The following is a 26,045-nucleotide window of genomic DNA, read 5'->3' as shown; positions in this document are numbered from 1 at the left end:
AACATCAAAAAACAACAAAAATGCTTTTTTGCATATGATCTTTGCACTCCTCATATAGAGGATCTTTGAATAGCATTTTTTTACAGTCGAATAGCAAAGCACTCCTGTCATTTGGAGGATCTTTGATTGGAACAGCAGAGCACTCCTGCAATATAGAGGATCTTCGACTAGGATTTTTTTGACAGTAGGCTAATCTTTGATTAGCAAAAACATCAAAAACCAACAAAAATGCTTTTTTTGCACATGATCTTTGCACTCCTCATATAGAGGATCTTTGAATAGCATTTTTTACAGTCGAACAGCAAAGCGCTCCTGTCATTTGGAGGATCTTTGACTAGCATTTTTACAGTCAAACAGCAGAGCGCTCCTGTTATATAGAGGATCTTCGACTAGGATTTTTTTTTTGACAGTAAGCTAATCTTTGATTAGCAAAAACATCAAAAACCAACAAAAATGCTTTTTTTGCATGATCTTTGCACTCCTCGTATAGAGGATCTTTGAATAGCATTTTTTTTACAGTCGAACAGCAAAGCGCTCCTGTCATTTGGAGGATCTTTGACTAGCATTTTTACAGTCAAACAGCAGAGCGCTCCTGTTATATAGAGGATCTTCGACTAGGATTTTTTTTTTTGACAGTAAGCTAATCTTTGATTAGCAAAAACATCAAAAACCAACAAAAATGCTTTTTTGCATATGATCTTTGCACTCCTCATATAGAGGATCTTTGAATAGCATTTTTTTTACAGTCAAAGAGCAAAGCGCTCCTGTCAGTTGGAGGATCTTTGATTGGAACAGCAGAGCACTCCTGCAATATAGAGGATCTTTGACTAGGATTTTTTTGGACAGTAGGCTAATCTTTGATTAGCAAAAACATCAAAAACCAAAAAAAATGCTTTTTTTGCATATGATATTTGCACTCCTCATATAGAGGACCTTTGAATAGCATTTTTTTTACAGTCGAACAGCAAAGCGCTCCTGTCATTTGGAGGATCTTTGACGAGCATTTTTACAGTCGAACAGCAAAGCGCTCCTGTTATATAGAGGACCTTCGACTAGGATTTTTTGACAGTAGGCTAATCTTTGATTAGCAAAAACATCAAAAAACAACAAAAATGCTTTTTTGCATATGATCTTTGCACTCCTCATATAGAGGATCTTTGAATAGCATTTTTTACAGTCGAATAGCAAAGCACTCCTGTCATTTGGAGAATCTTTGATTGGAACAGCAGAGCACTCCTGCAATATAGAGGATCTTCGACTAGGATTTTTTTGACAGTAGGCTAATCTTTGATTAGCAAAAACATCAAAAACCAACAAAAATGCTTTTTTTGCACATGATCTTTGCACTGCTCATATAGAGGATCTTTGAATAGCATTTTTTACAGTCGAACAGCAAAGCGCTCCTGTCATTTGGAGGATCTTTGACTAGCATTTTTACAGTCAAACAGCAGAGCACTCCTGTTATATAGAGGATCTTCGACTAGGATTTTTTTTTATACAGTAGGCTAATCTTTGATTAGCAAAGACATCAAAAAACAACAAAAATGCTTTTTTGCACATGATCTTTGCACTCCTCATATAGAGGATCTTTGAATAGCATTTTTTTTTACAGCCGAACAGCAAAGCGCTCCTGTCATTTGGAGGATCTTTGACTAGCATTTTTACAGTCAAACAGCAGAGCGCTCCTGTTATATAGAGGATCTTCGACTAGCCATACAGAGGATGTTGAGTGTTGTGTTTCCATGACAACACAAGCGATGCTTATGTGTACACTAGTGAAAAAAAAGGAAACTAGCTAGCTGCATGGTTAGCATTTAGCCGTGACCTCTGACCTCCATGCATGTGTTAACTGGGAGCGTACCATTTGTCCCAGGAGGGAGGGAGGGAGGGGGTGGGATGATCCTGGGCGAGGGAGGGGTGATGGGGGCGGGGTGGTGGTGGGGGGGGGGGGTGTACGCTGAGGTCGGATCCTAATCCTTCAGGCTTGACTGCATCATCACGGACATGTCGGCTTTGGACCTTTGAAAATGCAAAATGCTCCCTGGACTTTTTTGTGCTTGATTTCATGGACGGCAGCGGCAGGTAAGACCGTCAGGTGTGTGTGTGTGTGCATACAGGTGGAAGCAACGCGTCGACTTCCTGTCAAAGCAACGCCGTCATTAGACCGCCCTTGCCGGCGTGAGAGCCAGCTCCTGTTAAAATGTCAAATAACCGCTACGTACGATCTCCTAAACGTACCTGACAGGTGAGCAGACATCAGCCATGGCGGCCTTTGACCTCTTAAGGTCACGGACTTGTGAAATCTTTACGTTTTTTTTTTTCAGGTTATGAAATCATATTTCTAAATGTGTGCCGTCAATCATCAATGACAGATTTTTATTGGACCACCATCACTAAAAGTGGCAAAGGTACGCCATCTGGAATTCCAGAGTGAAATGGTCTGTTCCAGGGTCAAACTGCACGCTAATATTAAGCATTACTTGACTGGTGACAAAGATGGAGGATTGTTTTCATATTCTCCTCAAAGAAGTGTAAAAAGAAGCCGTAGAAATGTTAAGGATAGTAAACATTTGCTGACATGGCCGCGCAAGCTAAGCTGTGCTAGCAGCCACATATCATAAATATATGATATGATAAATATATGATGCAAACAATCATGCAAGTGTTAAAAGAAGCTTGTTTTTCCCCGACTAAGGTGATTAAATCATTCCAAATAAATCGATAAAATAATTAATAAATCATCAAAAAAAATATATGAAAAAAAGAATAAAATAATAATAAAGACAAACGTATAAATAAAATAATTTCAACAAATGAATTCAATAACATAATGACTGAAATAAAATAAATAATAAATGGAATGAAAAATAAAACAAACAAATATAACAAAAGAAATAATGACAAAATAAGAAATAAAATGTGTGATCTACACTAATTCTACAACATGCAAGTGTAAAAAGAAGCTTGTTTTTCCCTGACTGATGTGATTAAATCATTCCAAATAAATCAATAAAATAATAAATAAATCATCAAAAATGGCATCAATATTAAAATAAATAATATTAAAAAATATAATAAAATAATAGGACAGATGTAGAAATAAAATAATTTCAACAAATGAATTCAATAACATAATGACTGAAATAAAATAAATAATGAATGGAATGAAAAATAAAACAAACAAATATAACAAAAGAAATAATTACAAAATAAGAAATAAAATGTGTTCTACAACATGCAAGTGTAAAAAGAAGCTTGTTTTTCCCTGACTGACGTGATTAAATCATTCCAAATAAATCAATAAAACAATTCATAAATCATAAAAAAATGACAAATATTAAAATAAATAATATGAAAAAATAGAATAAAATAATAATGAAGACAAAAGTAGAAATAAATAATTAATAATACAAATGAATTCAATAACATAATGAAATAAAATAAATAATAATAATAAATAATAAATAACCAACATAATTGTAGAAATAAGAAATAAAATGTGTTCTCTCCACTAATTCTACAACATGCAAGTGGAAAAAGAAGCGAAGCATCACTGGCATGTCCGATACAATGAAGTCGTTACGTTCGTTTAGGAGAACCTTGGAGCGGCCGCCGGACGTTACGTAAGAGCCAGATGTGGACCGACCACCCTGTCCCGGATTAACATGCAGTGTTTGCCGTCAGGGATTCAAAAATCACAAAGAAGACGTCAAAATGTCCAAATAGAAAAAATCCTGCATGACTAAACAATTATTATGATTATTATGATCATGATTATGATTGACGGCATCCACCCATGCATACCAAAACCACATTAAAATACTGTAACTCATAACAGCGTCCAATAAATCCAATCGGAATAAGAAATATTTCCAAGTGACACAGGCGGGCGGGATTAGACCTCTTAACCTTTGACCCCTGCAGGTTGATGAAAGTGACTGTGACACTGTTTGTGTTGTCAGCTCGATCGTGGCAGGAAGGTCATAGTTCGTGGTCTCTGCCGCCGAGCGCCAGGAGGATTCCCGGGAGCATCGCAAAGCCGCAGCGGGACCGGCGAGTCTCCCCCCAGAGGGCACCATGAACGACCCCTACCAGAACAACGTGAGCCAGCAGGTGAGCGAAGGAGGCGAGTACACCTACGGGCAAGATGGCGGCGGCGGCGGCGGCGGGCGGGACGGGTACCCCTACCAGACGGACTACCCACCCCAGGAGGAGGACGCCGCCAGCGACGCCACCGAAGGCGCAGATGAGGACGAACAGATGTACGAGGGCGAGTACCAGGGTATCCCGCACCCGGATGAGATCAAGGAGGCCCGGCGGGCGGCCCGACTGGAGGCCAAGAGGAAGGCCCGGCAGGCCGCCCGGCAGGAGGAGCAGGAGGAGGAGGACAACCTACCCGAGCAGTACGAGAGCATCATGGAGGACTGCGGCCACGGACGCTTCCAGTGGATGCTCTTCCTGGTGCTGGGGCTGGCGCTCATGGCCGACGGCGTGGACGGCTTTGTGGTGGGCTTCGTCCTGCCCAGCGCCGAGAAGGACATGTGCATCTCCAACGCCAACAAGGGCCTGCTGGGTAAGTGGGCGGGGGGAAACATTGTCAGATGTGCGCTCCACTTGACTAGAAATACTACATAGAAGTACTATATAGTACTATTTCACTATTCACCTTGGCATGTTATTCATATGGCTGCATGGTGTTCAAGTGGTTAGCGTGCAGGCCTCACAGCTAGGAGATCCGAGTTCAATTCCACCCTCGGGCATCAAGGTTGTTGTCCCCGTTTCTTTGGGTACCCCCCCCCCAACTCCCCCACCCCCATTCCAAAAACAAATTGTCCCATCATATGGTGGGAATGGTTGTTTGTCTATATGTGCCCTGTGATTGGCTCCCCACCAGTCCAGAGTGGACCCCGCCTCTTGCCCCCAAGACAGCTGGGATAGGCTCCAGCACCTCCAGCCCCTCCCACCCTTGTGAGGATAAAATGGATGAATGAATGAAAAAGTTTCCCATTCTTTATAAGTTTTATTTTGGTAATATTATGACTTTATTTCCATAATATTTGGCTTTCCTCCCATAATTCTTTTTTAAAAAATAAAAAATATTTTTTTTTATTTGGTTATAATATCAATTTTTTTTTAAAAAGTGTCTTTTCTATTTCACATTAAAATAACATTACCAGTTTATTCCCATAATATTGCAACTTTTTGACTCGCATATGACCATTTTGGTAATATTTCATGGTAATTATTAATTCTATGGAAATTACAGATTTTTTTAAATTAATTTTTCAACTGATTATTACAATACTATTTTTTTACTTTATTTTACTTTTATTATTTTATTATGTATTTGTTTATTTGTATGTATGTATGTATTTGTATTTGTATGTTTATTTTTGATTTTTATTATTATTATTTATTATTATTATCATCAAGTTTTTGTCCAACTGAATTTTCAAAATCTTACAACTTGTTAAGACAAATATTTCCTTTACTATATAATTTTTCCTCATAATATTACATAAGCTGATGTTTTCATATTTTGGCTTTATTTTCTTGCTGTTTTTTGTTTTTTTGTTGTTTTTGTTTACTCGATAAATGAGATTTGTAGAATGTGGTGCAGGTCAGTAAAAAAAGACGGCGTGGTCTGCAAATGGCCCCCAGGCCGCACCTTGGACACCCCTGGTTTTAATGCCCATTCAAACCCATCCACGTATGTCTTTGGTTTGTTCCTGTGTTGCTTGGGCTGTCGGTCCGTCTGTTGATGCGTTACTTCCTTGTTCAGTCAATTCAGTCAGTTCCCGCGTCAGACTTATTCCTTCTTTCTACGCTCCCTCCTTCCTCAGCTCCTTTGTTCCTTCCTTCCTTCATCTGTTTGTCACTTGGTCTGCTCGTACTTGGGTCAGTTTGTTCATTCCTCCATTTGTTTGCTGGTTCCTTCCTCGGCTCCTTTGTTCCTTTGGTCAGCTCCTTTGTTCTACCGTTCCTTTGCTCGTTCCTTCTTCAGCTCATTCATTTACTTAGCTCCTTCATTCGTCATCAGTTTGTTCCTTCTTGCATTTGTTTGCGCCTTCCTTCCTTCCTTCCTTCCTTCCTTCCTTCCTTCCTTCCTTCCTTCCTTCCTTCCTTCCTTCCTTCCTTCCTTCCTTCCTTCCTTCCTTCCTTCCTTCCTTCCTTCCTTCCTTCCTTCCTTCACACGGCTGGTTCGTTCATTCCTTAGTTCAGTTGTTCGCCAGTTTGTCCCTGAGAACAAATGGTTTGTTCTTCCATTCGTTTCTCAGCTGGTTGTTTTCCTTCGCTCATTCCTTCCTTTTCCACTTGACTTGTTTCTTTGCTGGTTCGTTCCTTCATCCGTTTGTTTGTTCATCCTTGTTTGCTTGTTCGCTCCTTTGTTCCCCATTGCATCCGTTCTTTCCCTACGTCACTCTTTCCTCCACTCCTTCGCTGTTCGTCCCTCAGTCAGGTTGTTCTTCCATTCGTTTGCTTATTTGCTCCTTCCCCAATTCACTCATTCATTCCTTTGCTCATTTGTTGGTCACTTGGTCTGTTGGTCCCTAAGTCCATTTGAGTCAGTTTAAGTCAGTCCCTAAGTCCCTAAAAGTTTCTTCACTCATTTGTTGGTCAGTTTGAGTCAGTTTAAGTCAGTCCCGAAGTCTCTTCGCTCATTTGTTGGTCACTTGGTCTGTTGGTCCCTAAGTCAGTTTGAGTCAGTTTAAGTCAGCCCCTAAGTCCCTAAAAGTTTCTTTGCTCATTTGTTGGTCACTAAGTCAGTTTGAGTCAGTTTAAGTCAGTCCCTAAGTTTCTTCACTCATTTGTTGGTCACTTGGTCTGTTGGTCCCTAAGTCCGTTTGAGTCAGTTTAAGTCAGTCCCTAAGTTTCTTCGCTCATTTGTTGGTCACTTGGTCTGTTGGTCCCTAAGTCTGTTTGAGTCAGTTTAAGTCAGTCCCTAAGTCCCTAAGTTTCTTTGCTCAATTGTTGGTCACTTGGTCTGTTGGTCCCCAAGTCTGTTTGAGTCAGTTTAAGTCAGTCCCCAAGTCCCTAAGTTTCTGCGCTCATTTGTTGGTCACTTGGTCTGTTGGTCCCTAAGTCAGTTTGAGTCAGTTTAAGTCAGTCCCTAAGTTTGTTCGCTCATTTGTTGATCACTTGGTCTGTTGGTCCATAAGTCAGTTTAAGTCAGTCCCTATGTTCCTAAAAGTTTCTTCGCTCATTTGTTGGTCACTTGGTCTGTTGGTCCATAAGTCAGTTTGAGTCAGTTTAAGTCAGTCCCTAAGTTTGTTCGCTCATTTGTTGATCACTTGGTCTGTTGGTCCATAAGTCAGTTTAAGTCAGTCCCTATGTTCCTAAAAGTTTCTTCGCTCATTTGTTGGTCACTTGGTCTGTTGGTCCATAAGTCAGTTTGAGTCAGTTTAAGTCAGTCCCGAAGTCTCTTCGCTCATTTGTTGGTCACTTGGTCTGTTGGTCCCCAAGTCAGTTTAAGTCAGTCCCTAAGTTTCTTCGCTCATTTGTTGGTCACTTGGTCTGTTGATCCATAAGTCAGTTTGAGTCAGTTTAAGTCAGTCCCCAAGTCCCTAAAAGTTTCTTCGCTCATTTGTTCCTCCGTTTTTGCATTCTTTTGTTTTGTTCTTCCATTTGTTTGCTGTAATGCTTCGTCCTTGAACATTCTTTTGCTCGTACGTTCCCGCCCTGCTTCCATGGCTCCTTCATTTGTTCATTTGCTTCTTCTTTCCTTCACTGGCTCCTTGGTTCACTCCTTCGTTCATGGTTGAAACGACATCAGTCAGCCATGGAGGTTTGGAGACGACCAACCCAATGACTTGTTTGCATTTGGGCAACGTTCATTTTACACGACTGCCGCCCGCAGGTCTGGAATGTAGGCGTACCGAGCCTTACGTCACGATGTCAAGCTGGCACGCATCTCAGACCGCTCGCGAACACCTTCTGTGACAAAAGCCACAAGAACATCATGAAAGAGAACATATTGACACTTTGGACATATATCCGTTAGCAACTCCGATCCGATGCTCCCCGAGTTGAAACAAGAAAGCTAAGACAACAAGGGTTAGCTCGCCACGCAGCTGAGGCTAGAACGACTGGACCCGGGTCACATGAAGAACTACAGAGAAGAACTGATGGGCCATAAAATGCTGCATAATGTGAAGTGTAGTGCTTCACATAGCTGACACGTCAGGTGTAGGCTGGATTCCGACCCACGGAGCGCATCTTCTAGCATTCATCCCAGGGGCCATGTGCACACCAGAACCCAGCGGGCTGGGCCTTACGGAGACGGGCGCTTTGGCGTGTGGAGCGTCGCAGCATTTGGACGCTCCACTAATCCACAGGAAGACGCACACTATGGCTCCACGTGCCGCTAAGCCGCTTAGGCCCGCTGTAATTAGGGCTGTGTAGTAAAACACCGTGCAGGCGGGGGCGGACGGCGAAGTAAAGGTCTGGAGAGGACGCTCATTGGCACCGTGCTTTTTATCACGGCCAACGCGGCCGCTCGCTGCTTGGGGGGCCGTGATGGCCGACTTTCAACCACCTGCTGACTGATTCCCAAAGCGTGTGAGCCGGCCATTAACAAACGCTAACCGTCGCAAAACACATTTTCCACCAGCGCCGGGAGCCCAACTTCCATATTTTCACCTCCAAATGACTCTGACCTTTACTTCCTACTCACATTTGTGCAAATGTCGCCGCTGTTCACGTTCCCGCGTGAATATCACCATTCTTCATCAAGTTACTGTGATAAAACACACCATATCAAACTTCATTATGGGCATCTCTGCAACCATACATGGCTAAATGACGTCCCCCTGTGGACATCACAGGTATTGCATGGCTGCTGTGCACTCACAGCTCACAAACAGGATTTTAAGATAATAAAAATAATAATAATAATAATAATAAGTATAATAGAATAATTACTGATGAGCTACTTCCACTTACTAACTCATCAGTAATAATAAATAATCAGAAACTATAAATAATTAATTTTCTATTTGATTTGATTTGTAACACTTTATATTTCACGCTAATTTGTCAGTGCTACAGAGGATTAAAAACACCATAATTATGATAATAAAAAATGATTAATAGATTATATATACTTTATTAATCCCCTAACAGAAATTAAGCATGAATTAAATGTAAATAAAACAAAAAAAATAACAAAACAAATACTAAATAAAGCCATCTTCAAAATAAAATAATCAACAAAATATTGAAAAGAATAAACCGTATTGTTATATTATATTACTAATAACAGTCATTTCTTTATTCATTTATTGGGGCCCTTTAAAGAATGTAAAGTAACAAAAATCATAATAATAATTAGAAAAATATATATTAGTCCAACAAGAAAAACTATGTCTTTGTTCTAAATAATAAATAACAAGAATAATATTAAAATAAAATAAAATAAAATAAAATAAAATAAAATAAAATAAATAAAATAAATAAAATAAATAAAATAAATAAAATAAATAAAATAAATAAAATAAATAAAATAAAATAAAATACTTGGTCTGTTGGTCCCTAAGTCAGTTTGAGTCAGTTTAAGTCAGTCCCTAAAAGTTTCTTCGCTCATTTGTTGGTCACTTGGTCTGTTCGTCCCTAAGTCAGTTCAAGTCAGTTTGAGTCAGTCCCTAAGTCCCTAAAAGTTTCTTCGCTCATTTGTTGGTCACTTGGTCTGTTGGTCCCTAAGTCAGTTCAAGTCAGTTTGAGTCAGTTTAAGTCAGTCCCTAAAAGTTTCTTCGCTCATTTGTTAGTCACTTGGTCTGTTGGTCCCTAAGTCAGTTCAAGTCAGTTTGAGTCAGTCCCTAAGTCCCTAAAAGTTTCTTCGCTCATTTGTTGGTCACTTGGTCTGTTGGTCCCTAAGTCAGTTTGAGTCAGTTTAAGTCAGTCCCTAAGTCCCTAAGTTTCTTCGCTCATTTGTTGGTCACTTGGTCTGTTCGTCCCTAAGTCAGTTCAAGTCAGTTTGAGTCAGTCCCTAAGTCCCTAAAAGTTTATTCGCTCATTTGTTGGTCACTTGGTCTGTTGGTCCCTAAGTCACCAACAGTTATTCATTTATTGGGGCCCTTTAAAGAATGTAAAGTAACAAATATCATAATAATAATTATAAAAATATATATTAGTCCAACAAGAAAAACTATGTCTTTGTTCTAAATAATAAATAACAAGAATAATATTTTAATAAAGAAAATAAAATATATAGATGTCATAGTGTGTGGTGTTTTCATACTGTAGCAATACAGATACAAAACATGTATAAAAATGTATTTTCCATGGTTATTATTGGATGCTACTTGGCGGTGTTTTGAAATGAAAAGCGCCCATGTTGATGTTTCCTGATGATGCATAGCATGATGATGTTTGCTGGAGGTGTCGTGCTGGGTGTGATTGCAGTGGACCGTCTAGGTGTGATATCACGTGATGCACAGTCGATGCCGTATCATGTGTGAGCAACACAATACCTGCTTTGTCGTCAGGCCTGCTGGTGTACGTGGCCATGATGGTGGGCGCCTTCGTGTGGGGGGGTCTGTGCGACAAGATGGGCCGCAGGAAGTGCCTGATCTACGTCCTGAGCGTCGACCTGGTCTTCTCCTTCCTGTCGTGCTTCGCTCAGGGCTACGGCTTCTTCCTCTTCTTCAGGTTCTGTTCCGGCTTGGGGTGAGAGATGAGATGTACATTTCATTTCCTCTTCTTTGCAGCTTTTTCGCACTTGCCTGACCTTTAGCGTCAGTAATGCTCGGGCTCGAGTCGCTGATTGTCTTCTATTTCTCCATTTGCACGGGAAGCCGCATTTCTGCAGCATGAGCGGAGCCCTGACATTTGATTTGGATGAGTAATGAGAAGCTCATGAATGCATCCACATTGTCATCTTTACTGCAGAGAGGCCACAAATCTTTTTTTTTTAACAAATATATAACAATGTGATTTTTTTCCCTTTATGGTTGAGATAGCATTGGAATATTAACTATAAATCTTTTGCATGAAGAGTGGAGCACAATATAATGATGATAATATATTCCTAATATATCATAAGCTCCAAATAAATGCAATGTTTGCGTTTGTAGATGACCACAATCTACCCCTTATGACATCATCTTCCAAGACAGTGGAACTTCCAAGTCATTCAGGCTATTGACCCCAATATAAGACAAACATACATGAATATAAGACACCATGCCCAGTCTGCTGACCCCAATATAAGACAACCATACATGAATATAAGACACGATGCCCAGCCTGCTGACCCCAATATAAGACAACCATACATGAATATAAGACACCATGCCCAGCCTGCTGACCCCAATATAAGACAACCATACATTAATATAAGACACCATGCCCAGCCTGCTGACCCCAATATAAGACAACCATACATGAATATAAGACACCATGCCCAGCCTGCTGACCCCAATATAAGACAACCATACATTAATATAAGACACCATGCCCAGCCTGCTGACCCCAATATAAGACAACCATACATGAATATAAGACGGCATGCCCAGCCGACTGATCCCAATATACGACAACCATGAATATAAGACGGCATGCCCAGCCAACTGACCCCAATATAAGACAACCATACATGAATATAAGACGGCATGCCCAGCCGACTGACCCCAATATAAGACAACCATACATGAATATAAAACGGCATGCCCAGCCTACTGACCCCAATATAAGACAACCATACATGAATATAAGACACCATGCCCAGCCTACTGATCTCAATATAAGACAACCATACATGAATACAAGACGGCATGCCCAGCTTACTGACCCCAATATAAGACCATACATGAATATAAGACGGCATGCCCAGCTTACTGACCCCAATATAAGACCATACATGAATATTTTTATCGGTATTGCATGAGTTAGCAAGTGCCAACGCAAAGCCAAAGCAAAAGCAAAGCAGGCACGTGCGGTGAGGTCGTACCTGATGGACGCTTATCATCTTCTCTTGCAGAATCGGCGGCGCCATCCCCATCGTGTACACCTACTTCACCGAGTTCCTGCAGATGGACAAACGTGGCGAACATCTGAGCTGGCTCTGCATGTTCTGGATGCTGGGGGGCCTGTACGCCTCCTTCACTGCCTGGGGAATCATCCCGCACTACGGTTGGCACCGCGCACGTAGATAGACCGAGCTACGCTCTGGACCGGCCCCGCCCTACATGAAATAGAAAACCCTGGAAAAAATCTTACCTCGAGTAGACTTTGGTCCATCAGACGCCTTCCGTCTTTGCAGGCTGGGGCTTCGCCATCGGCACGGAGTTCCAGATGCACAGCTGGAGGCTCTTCATCCTGGTGTGTCTCCTTCCCGCCATGGCCGCCCTCGTCGGAGTCGTCTTCATGCCTGAAAGCCCTCGATTCCTTCTGGAGGTCAGACCTTGAGACACATGCTAACTCGCAAACTAGAGAGCTAGCAACCTAAATGGTAGCCTTCAAATTATTTCCTTCAAACTTAAATAGCCAAAAACTTACCACTTCCACACGGATAGGGAGGATAACTATTAACAGTTATTTAACCTTTAACATGAACATTAATCAAATTTTTTCTGGGTACATGATACCATACAGCATCCATATCAAACTTGCACGGGCCGCACTAACATTAAACTTTCATATCAAGGCGGGGGCCTCAAACTAGTGTCTTGCGGGCCACATTTGGCCCGCAGGCTGCGTGTTTGAGACCTCTGATCTACGGCGTATCTGCTCATGTGTGGCGTCGCCTGGCGTGCTCTGCCTCGCCACCAACATACTTAGCACTTCCTTTCAGCCATGCTCCGTCACAGCAACGTCCCCATGGCGATGCCAAGGTAGCGAAGGCTTGCTAAGCAGTCAGCGGAACACCACGCGGCCGTGGCGGGGCCCATGCAGCACATTGTCAGGCCTCTCACCACATGCGGTATTGGATACGTGTGACAAAGACAAACACGCTTACACAACTGCATACCTGGCTGCACCCAGGCGCACAAAAATAGACCACTGCACTCAATTCTTCTATTTCCTTGCTGCTAAGTGGGGGAGGGGGGGCTTAACTGCTTAAGTTTGGGCCGTGTTTCTCCAAAAATGCAATTGAAAGAAACTAAGCTGGAGCGGTCCCTCGTTTATCACAGTGATAAGTGAACTTCCTCAAAATAGCATTCCTTATTTATTCATTCATTCATTTTCTTCCGCTGGATGGCTGGAGCCTATCCCTGTCTTCGAGCAAGAGGCGGTGTCCACCCTGGACTGGTGGCCAGCCAATCACAGGGCACATATAGACAAACAACCATTCACACTCACATTCATACCTATGGACAATTTGGAGTGGCTAATTAACCTAGCATGTTTTTGGAATGTGGGAGGAAACCGGAGTACCGAAAACAAAACATGCAAACTCCACACAGAGATGTCCGAGGGTGGGATTGAACTCAGGTCTCCGAGCTGTGAGGTCTGCGCGCTAACCACTAGACCACTGTGCAGCCGAATATTTTGCTACTTAGACCACAGAAAACCTGTTTACAACCTTCTCAATATAGGCAACATATATGACTTAGTGGCAGCTAATTAAGGCTTAATAAGTCATGAATAAGCAGTGTATAAAGCATGAATAAGTAGAAAAAATTAATGATAAAAATGTTTTTTTTTAAGAGCGCTCGACACGACGAGGCATGGATGATCCTGCGTCAGGTCCACGACACCAACTGGAAGGCCAAAGGCGAGCCGGAAAGAGTCTTCACTGTGAGTTCAGTTGTGGACGTAGAACATAGTCCACTCCATACCAGCAGGGGGCAGCATCACTTTCATTTTCACATTTCTCTATAAAAATTTGAACCCGTATGAAGACTGAGGCAACTTTTCCCTTAGCTTTGACTCTACACAAACACTTCCTTCATGATATGGAGTGCATGAAAAGTCGTGTCAGCTCTGAAAGCCGCTGTTGCGACGCAGGTGACCAACATCAAGACGCCGCAGACGCAGGAGGATGAGTTCATCGAGATCCAGAGCGACACGGGCACCGCCTTCCAGCGCTGGACCGTCAGACACCTGACCATGCTGCAGCAGGTGGACACACGCAACACGCCGCCCTTTGCCCGGGGGTCGGCTGAATTCCCGCCTCACGCCTTGTGGGCTTTCCCGTTCAGGTGATGGCGAACGTGATGTCGTTGTCGGCGGCGGAGCTGCGACTGCAAGGCCTCTTCCTGGTGATCGTTTGGTTCTGTCTGGCTTTCAGGTACTCCACTCAGAAGCTCATTGTCGTTGGAAGCGTGACAAACATCTTTGTTGGTCTGTGTCAGCTACCACGGACTAGGAGTGTGGTTCCCTGACATGATCAAGTACATGCAGTACGAGGAGTACGAGTCCAAAGTACGCGTTTTCCATCGGGAACGCGTGGAACGTTTCCACTTCAATTTCTCGCTGGTCAACCAGGTGCACCGCGAGGGCGAGTACATTCATGACAAGTACGTCGCCGAACCTTCGCCCATTTGCTTGACATCCAGGCGGAACGGGAATTGAGGTGTGCACCGTTTTTGTTTCAGGTTTGAAAACATCGAGATTAAGTCGGTGAAGTTTGAAGAGTCGTTGTTCGAGAACTGCTACTTTGAAGACATCAAGTCCACCAACACCTTCTTTGAGAACTGCACCATCAAAAACACTGTCTTCTACAACACAGGTACGCCCCGCCCACTTTTTTTCACCTGTCAAATTGCCTTGGAAAATAAATAAGCATTGTTATTATCAGCGATGATCCCATCAGGTTTCATGCTGCCGATCCCGATCATCCATGAGTGAAATCGGCCGATACCAATACCAACAGGGATCACATACATCAGGGGTCTCAAACTTGTGTCCTACGGGCCACATTTGGCCCGCGGGCCGCGTTAGGATCTTAACAAGGCTTTAAGTCGAGCTACGATATTTAAAACAAGAAGGGGGAGTTAGCTGTTACCTGATCAAAAGTTTAGAACAAGGGTCACATTTGGCCCGCGGGCCGCGTGTTTGAAGCCCCCGCCTTGATATGAAAGTTTAATGTTAGTGCGGCCCGCGCAAGTTTGATATGGATGCTGTATGGTATCATGTACCCAGAAAAAATTATTACTTTTGATTAATGTTCATGTTAAAGGTTAAATAACTGTTAATAGTTATCCTCCCGATCCGTGTGGAAGTGGTAAGTTTTTGGCTATTTAAGTTGAAAGGAAATAACTTGAAGGCTACCGTTTAGGTCGCTAGCTCTCTAGTTTGCGAGTTAGCATGTGTCTCAAGACCCTGCAGTTGCGCAATATGTTGTAAGTAAAAAGAGTATAAATGTGACTATAGTCGTGTTTTGTCATGTCTACAGGGCTCTAATAATGCTTTGTTCATTTTAATCTGAAAAAAATAATTGTCTACCCACCAACTATATGCAAATTATTATTTGCCGTTTTATTGTTATTATTGTATTTATTTATTTATTTATTACTGATTGATTTTCTTTATTCTTGATTTGTTTATTTATTTTTCATCTTATTTTGTGTAGAAAAATAAAAAGTAAGATATTTGAGAACAGTGGAATGTTTTATCAGAGCTTTTATTGTCGAAAATCGAAACCAAAGCAAAGTTTATTCATTTTTCTGTTTTTAATAAATGCGTTTTTTTTTTGGAAAACCTGATGCGGCCCAGTCTCGCCCAGACCCTAGCTCCAGTGGCCCCCAAGTGTAAATGTTGACATGTACTACTGGCTATTAGGACGTTTCTAGACTGACGCCCAGCCAACATGGAGTCAGAAGTGGTTGCAGAGGCCAAGCGTGTCTCACATCATCTTTGGCCCGACACAACCCTGCACACAACAAAAGTTCCTCCTGCACTAAAAGTGCAACATAAAGTCTGAGAAAGGTCTCAATTTTGACATGATTGTGTCTTTGTTGTCAATCGTGGATATTTTTCACTTTGTTCTGCGGTCCCTGAAGGCACCACGATTAATCATAAGTGGTGTGCAATGTTGTCACTCACCAGACCTGTGGCAGGAGAAGTTCAAGAACTGCCGCATGGAGAACGCCACCTTCCTGCATCCCAAGAAAGGCTGCCATCTCAACTTCCAGGAGGAGAACGACATCGTCATCTACATGGTCAGCTTCCTGGGTAGCTTAGCCGTGTTGCCCGGCAACATCATCTCCGCGCTCTTCATGGACAAGATCGGTAGAATTCGAATCATAGGTCAGTTCCTGGACGCCGGCGGGACCTGTTGGTGGAAACGTGAGTGGAATTGAACTGTGACGTGTGTGTGTGTATGTGTGTGTGTACAGGTGGTTCCATGCTAGCGTCGTCCGCTTGTACCTTCCTGCTCCTGCTGAGCTTCAGCCAAGGAGCCGTGATATGCTGGCAGTGTCTCTTCTACGGCGCCAGCGTGGCGGCCTGGAACGGATTAGAGGTCATTTCTGTGGAACTCTACCCCTCCTCTAAAAGGTACAATTTCACTCATTTCCACATGCAAATGTTGGCAGGTATGAAAACAACACCAAGACACAGAAACACAAAATGGCCGACGACCAGCGTGTTTTCCATTCTTGTTGTCATTCTAGCAAAATTACGTCATACGCAGACAAATACTCAAACGTCACCTGAAAGACAAACATAAGAGAGTAAAATCTAGCAGTTACAATTTTGGTAGCTTTCATAAGCGTTAGCTTCCTTTGCTAGCGTCCATATAAAGTTATACAAATGCTTGTCGGATGGTTCATTTTAATAACCATTATTCTTCATTTACTCAGCTGTAAAATAAAGAAGCATCTTGGTCATGCTAGCTTTGTTAATTTTAATCTGAAAAAAATAATTTGCCTACCCACCAACTATGTGGTTTCTTAAGTTTTTATTATTTGCCGTTTTGTTGTTATTATTATATTTATTTATTTTCGCAATTTTGGTAGCTTTCATAAGCGTTAGCTTCCTTGCTAGCGTCCATATAAAGTTATACAAATGCTTGTCGGATGGTTCATTTTAATAACCATTATTCTTCATGCTAGCAGACAGAGTCAATAGCATTTTGTCAATGACCATTACTATTATTATTATTCATTTACTGGTGAGATTCATGGTAATGCTAGCTGACAGATGGTAGCTTGCGAAGCTTGAGTCGATAGCATTTTCAATGGGATTCTTATCCCCTTTAAAGCAATAAACGTCGGAATAACAGGAAAAAAAATAACAGGAGAATAATTAAAGGAATAAACATAAGACAAAAGGAAAAAAATAAGAGCTATTGCTGGTGTTAGCTTACCTGCTAGTATCCACAGAAGTGCTGAATCATTCCTGGGCCGGTGACCGGTGGGACCATGTTAGCCTGAGAAAATCTATTAGCATGATACCAGTAAATGAATGAAAAGCTAGCTAGGAGCTAATTTTCACTACTAGAGCAATATTTCAAAAACAAAAAGAGACAACTTTTTATGCACGTTTTGTAATTCTGCGGCAGGGGAACAGCGTTTGGCATCCTGAACGCCGTCTGCAAGCTGGCGGCCATTATCGCCAGCTTCATCTTCGCCGCGTTTGTGGGTGTCACAAAGATCATCCCTATTTTCTTGGCCTTCTCTGCGCTCGTCTGCGGAGGTCTTCTGGCGCTCAAGCTGCCCGAGACCCGGGAGAAGATCCTCTCTTGAAAAGCCAAAAAGTCCCGCCACCGCAAAAAAAAAAAAGGCCGGGTCGCCAACCACGGCCGTGAGTCATTTCAAGAAGCGGAACATTAACGGAGAGGAGGAGGAACGGCGTGGAGAAGGTGTTGGTTAGAGGATTGATATGTTTTACAAGATGTCTGGTTGCCTGCGTGGACTTTGACTTCCTGTTCCTGCTGCCGCCCGGATCATACGTGAACAAGAAACTAGTGTTTTGTCTTTTTACTTGTCCTGTTTTCCAGTTTACATGCAATAGCTTGGCTTCAACAAGTAAACACCAAGCGGTACGCTTCCATTGTCGAGAATTATCCAGACCAGGATTTGGGGCCACTTTTACGTTCGATACGAAAAACCGAGTCGTCCATTTGTGGCCTTTGTTCGCTGGCTGCTAACACTGTTACGCTAATCTCTTTGGCTTTCCTGACGCTAGCATAGCAATGTGAGCTAACATTCACAGCAACATCAAGCTAGGTTAGCCTGTTTGCTGAAGGATCAAACTTCCAGCTGACTCAAGGCAGTGCTTTAGTTTAAGTTGTGTAGCGAAGACGGTTTTTGTTGGGTTTTTTTCAGCTTTTTCCTTTGTGACGTGAGGAAATTGAAAGTAGTAGCGTGTAGTAATACGTCAATGGAAGTGTACCGCTTGGTGGAACGTTAGCTAGCAAAAAACGCAAACCACATGAATGCGTCTTTTCCTAAATGAAAAGCCTGCACTTATGAATACCCTAGCATCTTTTCCATGGACTTCAAGGTCACTCTAAGGAAACGTCCCTTTTCTCCTTCCTGCTGGTCCTGAGCGGAGGTAGTTGTGTCGTGTAGCCTTGTCGTGCTATCTAGTACTTTCTCTTTCTTTTCTGTGTTTCTCTTGTTGTTGTTTGGTTTTTTTTTAATGGGAACGAGTGTGTTGGTTGTTTTTGCTATGATGCTCGTTCTCACACAACCTTCTTCTTCTTCTGACAACATGTGTCAACATTTCTAAGGCGTGTGTTACTTTCTTGGCATGACCGTGTGTGTGTGTGTGTGTGTGTGTGTGTGCGTGTTCAACACAATAGTGTGAGTGTGATATACGTGCTGTTTGTGCTTGTACATGCCGTAGCGTGGTGTGACTTAGCTGTATGCTAGTAGCGCTGTCATGACTTGAATAAAGGCCAGGGATCCCAGCTTTCTGTGTCGTCTTCTTATGGTTCATATAATATAGACTGGATTTGGTGCGTAGGTGTCATGTTTCAAGATGGCGCCGCCTTGTGTGCAAGCTAGTTACAACAGCTCTGTTTTTAGTGTTTAGTAGTGCTTTATTTATGACTTTCTTATTGTTGTTGGTGCCATACCGACCCCTTAGTCTTGCTCTATTGTTTACACTCGGGAGCAGCTGTTAGCATTGAGCACCCCTTCGCTACGCAGAGCGACCGGGCATCCCCGCGGCGATATGAAGGAGGAGAGGCTGCGTAGCGCGAGTGAACAGAGAAAAAGACGGTATCGAGTATGTTTACCGTCGCTAACGCTAAGCGCTAACCAGGCAACGGAGACAACCGTGACTGCAGCAAGATTGCACTGAAGATTAGACATTAGATATAACCTTTTCTATATTTATTTAATAAAGATAATATACTACTTTATTTCAGCAGCTGGTTTTCTATAAGATTGTTTACATTTTAATAAAACTTTTGTGTAAACTTTGTGGATGATATTCAACCTAAAAATATGGGGGTCCATATCGCCCAGCCCTAGTTCATCCACATTTTTGTTTAATTTCATTTTCCCATACAATTTTGATGGCAAATTTGACAAATAATTTTCTCAAAAGATCACGATCCGACTGGGGCACTTTGAGCTATTTTCATACAATGCGCAAATACCGTCATAAACTAAACTTTGATATGCTTTCATGCCTTCATAAGAGCCGCATGTGGCTGGAGAGCCGGGGGTTTGCCACCTCATACTGGATAGATATTTCATTCATCTCAGAGAACCTCTGCAAAAATGTCATCATGAAAATAAAACAAACCCAGATAGGAGATATAAGACAAATAAGAAAATAGAATAAATAAATACAGTAAATATATTTCAAAGTACAGCTCAGGTATTTGTCAACATCCAAGAGAGAGCATGTATAATAAATCATTCTTGATAGTGTAGACCAGGGGTTTCAAACACGCGGCCCACGGACACTAGTTTGAGGCCCCCGCCTTGATATGAAAGTTTAATGTTAGCGCGGCCCGCGCAAGTTTGATATGGATGCTGTATGGTATCATGTACCCAGAAAAAATTATTACGTTGGATTAATGTTCATGTTAAAGGTTAAATATTGTTAATAGTTATCCTCCCTATCCGTGTGGAAGTGGTAAGTTTTTGGCTTTTTAAGTTTAAAGGAAATCACTTGAAGGCTACTGTTTAGGTCGCTAGCTCTCTAGTTTGCGAGTTAGCATGTGTCTCAAGACCCTGCAGTTGCGCAATATGTTGTAAGTAAAAAAAGTATAAATGTGACTATAGTCGTGTTTTGTCATGTCTACAGGGCTCTAATAATGCTTTGTTCATTTTAATCTGAAAAAAATAATCTGTCTACCCACCAACTATATGTGGTTTCTTGAGTTTTTATTATTTGCCGTTTTATTGTTATTATTATATTTATTTATTACTGATTGATTGATTTTCTTTATTCTTCATTTGTTTTTGTTTTTTTTTTTTGGAAAACCTGATGTGGCCCAGTCTCACCCAGACAAGAGCTCCAGTGGCCCCCAAGTAAATTGAGTTTGAGACCCCTGGTGTAGAACATAAAATATGATATAAGCCATCCCTGGTGCACCCCATGTACAAGCTTGATGACGGCCACTTCTACATGAATATAAAGAAAGTCACATGTGACCCGCACGATGTCATTATGTTGACGTGAACATCATATGCTAACATAACATGCAGGTGTGAGTTAGTGGTGCTAAAAGGAGGACATGTTGACTTTGGCTCAGGTGCCAAAAAACACACTGATGATGATGATGATGATGATGATGTGACCACCATCTTTATCAACATTTGACTGCTAGAATATCCATCCCATCATCAACGTGTGGTATTGTTGCTAGGATATCCGCCCCATCATCGACGTGTGGTATTTTTTGCTTCCATTGGTATGTTTTAAGAAATTTAAACTGAGCATGTGCAACAATGAAGTTTATTGCCCATCTCCAGCTACCCCCCCCCCTTCACACCTAAGGTGCCTAATATCACCCCTTCATTCACAGCAAGCCCCCACACCACCCCCTGCACCCCATTACAAACAACAGCATGCCTGCAACCATCACAATAAATGATATCATGAAAACATAAATATAGGTTACTGTAAAAATATGATTATTTCTGCTTTATGTTTTATACCTATTTTTCCAACGTGTATGAAACATATTGAGGCAAGGACTGCGGTATAAAATGACAATAGCTAGAATGTAGCTTGTGCAGGTTAGGATCTTAACAAGGCTTTAAGTTGAGCTATGATATTTAAGGCAAGAAGGGGGGGTTAGCTGTTAGCTGATCAAAAGTTTAGAACAGGGGTCTCAAACACGCGGCCCGCGGACCAAATGTGGCCCGCAGGACATTAGTTTGAGGCCCCCGCCTTGATATGAAAGTTTAATGTTAGTGCGGCCCGCGCAAGTTTGATATGGATGCTGTATGGTATCATGTACCCAGAAAAAATTATTACGCTTGATTAATGTTCATGTTAAAGGTTAAATATCTGTTAATAGTTATCCTCCCTATCCGTGTGGAAGTGGTAAGTTTTTGGCTATTTAAGTTTAAAGGAAATAACTTGAAGGCTACCGTTTAGGTCGCTAGCTCTCTAGTTTGCGAGTTAGCATGTGTCTCAAGACCCTGCAGTTGCGCAATATGTTGTAAATAAAAAAGTATAAATTGTTGTTATGTTGTGTTTTGTCATGTCTACAGGGCTTTAATAGTACTATATTACTGATTGATTGATTTTCTTTATTCTTGATTTGTTTATTTATTTTTCATCTTATTTTGTGCAGAAAAATAAAAATTAAAATATTATATATATATATTAAAATATTATATATGTTTTATCAGAGCTTTTATTGTAGAAAATCAGAACCAAAGCACTGAAAAAGTTTGTATATTTTTCTGTTTTTAATAAATGCGTTTTGTTTTTTTGGGGGGAAAACCTGATATTTTTACATACATTTTTAATCATATATTTGTTGTTTATTTTTAATTTTATTTAATTATAATAACATTTTCTTATTGTTCTTTCTTGCATTATTTCCACTTTAACTGCAAAGAATAGTGAGGCATATTTTGGGAATAATGAATACATATTATACAGTATATACCATATATCATTCCAACTATATTCAACTCAGAAATCCCAGCAATTCCCATCCTTCCAGATCATTCCAAGAATGTTTTCACCCCCCCCTTTCCACTCCCTCCCCGGGCCGCCCCTGGAGGTCACATGGGGGCTGGCTGGAGGTCTGTGTGTGGAGGTCCAGACAGGTGGCAGGCAGCCCGGCCTCAGAGCCTGCTGTGGGTGGGCGTTCACCCCCGAGAGGTGCCAAACTGTCCGCCAAACTCCCACAGCCTCACCTCCGGCTGGGCGGACGGCCGGGGTCGCTCTGCGGGTTCAAGCCCGGTTGGCTCTGCCCTCCACTTGACACAGCAGCCGAGCGTCGTAGCGTCCTTAACTAGATAGTACTTCCAAGCATACTTCATATTTCGATGTACTTGTTGGCCAACTTCATACTGCAGGTTGGCATCATGCGATATAACATACATTATATCATACACGGTTACCATATTACCATACACTATACAGCAGGGGTCTCAAACTCAATTTACCTGGGGGCCACTGGAGCTAGGGTCTGGGCGAGGCTGGGCCGCACCCCAAAAAAAACACATTTATTAAAAACAGAAAAATGAATCAACTTTGCTTTGGTTACGATTTTCTACAAGAAAAGCTCTGATAAAACATTCCACTGTTCTCAAATATCTTAATTTTTATTTTTCTACACAAAATAAGATAAAAGATAAATAAACAAATCAAAAATAAAGAAAATCAATCAATCAGTAATAAATAAATATAATAATAATAAAAACTTAAGAAACCACATATAGTTGGTGGGTAGACAAATGATTTTTTTCAGATTAAAATGAACAAAGCATTATTAGAGCCCTGTAGACATGACAAAACACGACTATAGTCACATTTATACTCTTTTTATTTACAACATATTGCGCAACTGCAGGGTCTTGAGACACATGCTAACTCGCAAACTAGAGAGCTAGCGACCTAAACGGTAGCCTCCAAGTTATTTCCTTTAAACTTAAACAGCCAAAAACGTACCACTTCCACACGGATAGGGAGGATAACTATTAACAGTTATTTAACCTTTAACATGAACATTAATCAAACGTAATAATTTTTTCTGGGTACATGATACCATACAGCATCCATATCAAACTTGCGCGGGTCGCACTAACATTAAACTTTCATATCAAGGTGGGGGCCTCAAACCAGTGTCCTGTGGGCCACATTTGGCCCACGAGCCGCATGTTTGAGACCCCTGCTATACAGTATACTTTCCAGTTACCATCATGGTTACCATCTCTATACAGTATAGTATACACAGTTACCATCTTATCATACATTATACTATACAGTTAGCATCTTATCATACGGTATACAGTATACTATACAGAATTATTTGATTGAGGAAAAGCACTCATTTTTAAAATATAATAGTAATAAACAATAATGTATAGTCATTTTAAATAATTCTAGTCTATTTGCACGCTACTATTGAATATTTAATATCATTATTTAATAAGTTATCATTGTTTTATATAATTATTTCATCATCTCGGGGCGGCACGGCAGTCTAGTGGTTGGCGCGCAGACCTCACAGCTAGGAGACCAGGGTTCAATTCCACCCTCGGCTAATCTCTGTGTGGAGTTTTGCATGTTCTCCCCGTGCATGCGTGGGTTTTCTACGGGTACTCTTCTTCCCACATTCCGAAAACATGCTAGGTTAATTAGCGACTCCAAATTGTCCATAGGTATGAATGTGAGTGTGAATGGTTGTTTGTCTATATGTGCACTGTGATTGGCTGGCCACCAGTCCAGGGTGTACCCCGCCTCACGTCCGAAGACAGCTGGGATAGGCTCCAACACCCCCGGTAGAAAATGAATGAATTTCATCATCTCCATGTACGCGCACGCGGGATGCAGCCTCGTCACAACGAGAGGAGGCGGCAAGGTTTAGAGGAGGTTAGCGGAGGTTCCTGAGCGTTCTCACAGCTGAGGTGTGAAACGACACCTTCTCATCAGCATGAAAGCCCGGCACCTCCATCACTCACTCGTCCGCCATCAGACCACATTTCCACATCTGATGATGCCAAGCAGGTTGATCCGACCTAACCTGGGCATATGAAGAGGGGTAAATAACCACTGGCCTTAAAGGTACAGTACGTGATTATTGGCAGTCCGTCACAAAGTGTGTAAACTTAACCGGTCGTGTCCGCAGCAACAGGTGTACCCAATGAAGCGTCCACTTTCCCGCCACTGTCTCCTGTTGTGACCCTCTGTTCACTGTTTTACCCCCCCACACACACACACAAAAAAAGTCAAAAAAAGAAGTGAATGCAAGCGGAATCCGGAACACCCCCAAACTAGGGACATGTGCCAAAGACATCTCAAAAATAATAAAAAGTGTTTATTGTTATGAGGAGGAGTCAAAATTCACACCTCTGCTTCTGCAGCTCCTCTTTCCCAGCCTGAGACCCTGCAGCCCCCTTCAGTGTGTGTGTGTGTGTGTGTGTGTGCGCGCGTGTAGTGGAGAATGTGCGGAGGTGTCACTTGGCACCTCGTGGGCCCAGCCTGGACTTAAAGAGCAGGAGTTGGGAGCCGAGCAGCACTCGCAGCCTCAGTCCGCCCAGCCAACATGGACGCCTCTCCTGTCCTCAACTACGGCATTCAGTACCAGTGGTTCTCCGACTCGGACCTCTCCGGCATCTCCTCCCCGGACACTTTGTCCCCGGTTCACTCCATGGACTCCAGCTTGTCTCCGACCTACCGGCAGCCGCCTCAGTCCGCCCCCAAAACCACCAAGTCCGGATACTCCCCGGCGATCAAGGCTTCTTCCCGCTCCGGGTCGGGGCGGAAGACGGGCCGGGCCACGAGAACCCGCAGCAAACAGCGGGAGAGCGCCAGCGAGAAGGAGAAGCTGAGGATGAGGGATCTAACCAAAGCGCTCCACCACCTGCGCTCCTACCTGCCGCCCTCGGTGGCCCCCACGGGTCAGACACTGACCAAGATCGAGACCCTGCGTCTGGCCATCCGCTACATCTCCTTCCTGTCCGCCCAGCTGGGCCTCAGCGAGGAGGTCCTGTTCCAGAGGAGGGAGCAAGGAGACACCTCGGCCAGCGGCGCCTCCTCACCGGACATCCTTGCCTACTTCCAGCGTGGACCCCCCGTGGTCCAGTCTAGCCCGCTGCAAGGCCAGAACCTGAACCAGAGCCAAATCCTGTACTCCTCTGAGGGTCAGCCTGGAGTGTTGCATTCTGGGAACTGTACTTTTGGACTGAGCAGCGCCCCTCAGAGGGAACCCATGGTGCCTGCGGGATCATCTTCTCAGGTACGTCCTCACCAGGTCAACTTTTGAACAGCAAACATCAGCTACTTCCTGTCTTTTGACTCAACATCCTGTTTGTATATTCCATACAGATGGACGCCAACGACTACTGCATCCCGTTGGTGCCGAGACACTACTGGGCTTAAAAACATGGCCACCACCGCCGCCACCCCAACCCAGGTCTCGCCGTCATCCAACAACATACTACTTCCTGTCTTCAAAACATGGCCGCCGCCACCTGAGCAGGCTACTTCCTGTCTTAAAGCGCCTCACTGTGAAAGGACTAATTTATTTGTTTTCGTGTATTTATTGCTGTCCTGTCTTGTAAATACCAACAGCTTATTTTTATATACTTCTTCAAATGACACTATTTATAATAAAAATGTGCAAAACTAGTTTTGTTTGGGGTCCCATGATTAGAATGCTGCCATTTGGCTGATAGAATGGAATCGTACATGTTACATATATTATAAAAGTGTATAATGCTAGCTAAATATTAGCACTGCAGTGTACTTGTACACCTCCATCAGTACACAACCACAATAATACCTCTACAACCACGCTCACATTCAAACCTATGGATGGAGAAAAAACAACACAAAAAGAACAAGAAAACTCCACTCCTGGCTGTGTGGCCAGCATGATAACCACTCGTCCACCGTGCAGCCATCCATACAACATAACATAACATAACATAATAACATTACATACCTACTTACAGGTTGGAGACAAGAAACTCTGAGGTTACTCACGCGTTATTTCACCGCTGAAATCG

At 42.5% G+C, this 26,045-nt stretch overlaps 2 protein-coding genes across 4 annotated transcripts; both read left to right on the top strand.

The window, feature by feature from the left end:
• The first annotated feature begins 1,945 nt into the window (after positions 1–1,945).
• Positions 1,946–18,799, top strand: sv2ba (synaptic vesicle glycoprotein 2Ba). Of its 3 annotated transcripts, XM_078792742.1 has the most exons (14): positions 2,099–2,245; positions 2,325–2,408; positions 3,963–4,573; positions 10,485–10,665; positions 11,978–12,129; positions 12,260–12,393; positions 13,648–13,737; positions 13,948–14,061; positions 14,142–14,230; positions 14,295–14,459; positions 14,538–14,671; positions 15,991–16,191; positions 16,281–16,440; positions 17,447–18,799. In XM_078792742.1, the coding sequence occupies exons 3-14, from the start codon at positions 4,078–4,080 to the stop codon at positions 17,628–17,630; spliced, it is 2,100 nt and encodes a 699-aa protein (XP_078648868.1). In that variant the 5' UTR covers positions 2,099–2,245; positions 2,325–2,408; positions 3,963–4,077; the 3' UTR covers positions 17,631–18,799. The 3 variants fall into 3 exon arrangements, with proteins under 3 accessions (XP_057934808.2, XP_078648866.1, XP_078648868.1); XM_058078825.2 differs by lacking the exons at positions 2,099–2,245; positions 2,325–2,408 and adding an exon at positions 1,946–2,082; XM_078792740.1 differs by having other exon boundaries at positions 2,096–2,408.
• A 5,781-nt stretch (positions 18,800–24,580) lies between these two features.
• LOC131132341 (uncharacterized) lies at positions 24,581–25,416 on the top strand. The gene is made up of 2 exons (XM_058077879.2): positions 24,581–25,273; positions 25,363–25,416. The coding sequence occupies exons 1-2, from the start codon at positions 24,581–24,583 to the stop codon at positions 25,414–25,416; spliced, it is 747 nt and encodes a 248-aa protein (XP_057933862.2).
• Positions 25,417–26,045: the final 629 nt, after the last annotated feature.

The sequence above is a fragment of the Doryrhamphus excisus genome, linkage group LG1 (genome assembly GCF_037039965.1).
Source record: "Doryrhamphus excisus strain RoL-2023G ecotype Guam linkage group LG1, RoL_Dexc_Guam_v1.1, whole genome shotgun sequence".
Taxonomy (NCBI): Eukaryota; Metazoa; Chordata; class Actinopteri; order Syngnathiformes; family Syngnathidae; genus Doryrhamphus; species Doryrhamphus excisus.
This window is presented reverse-complemented; position numbering and strand designations above follow the sequence as displayed.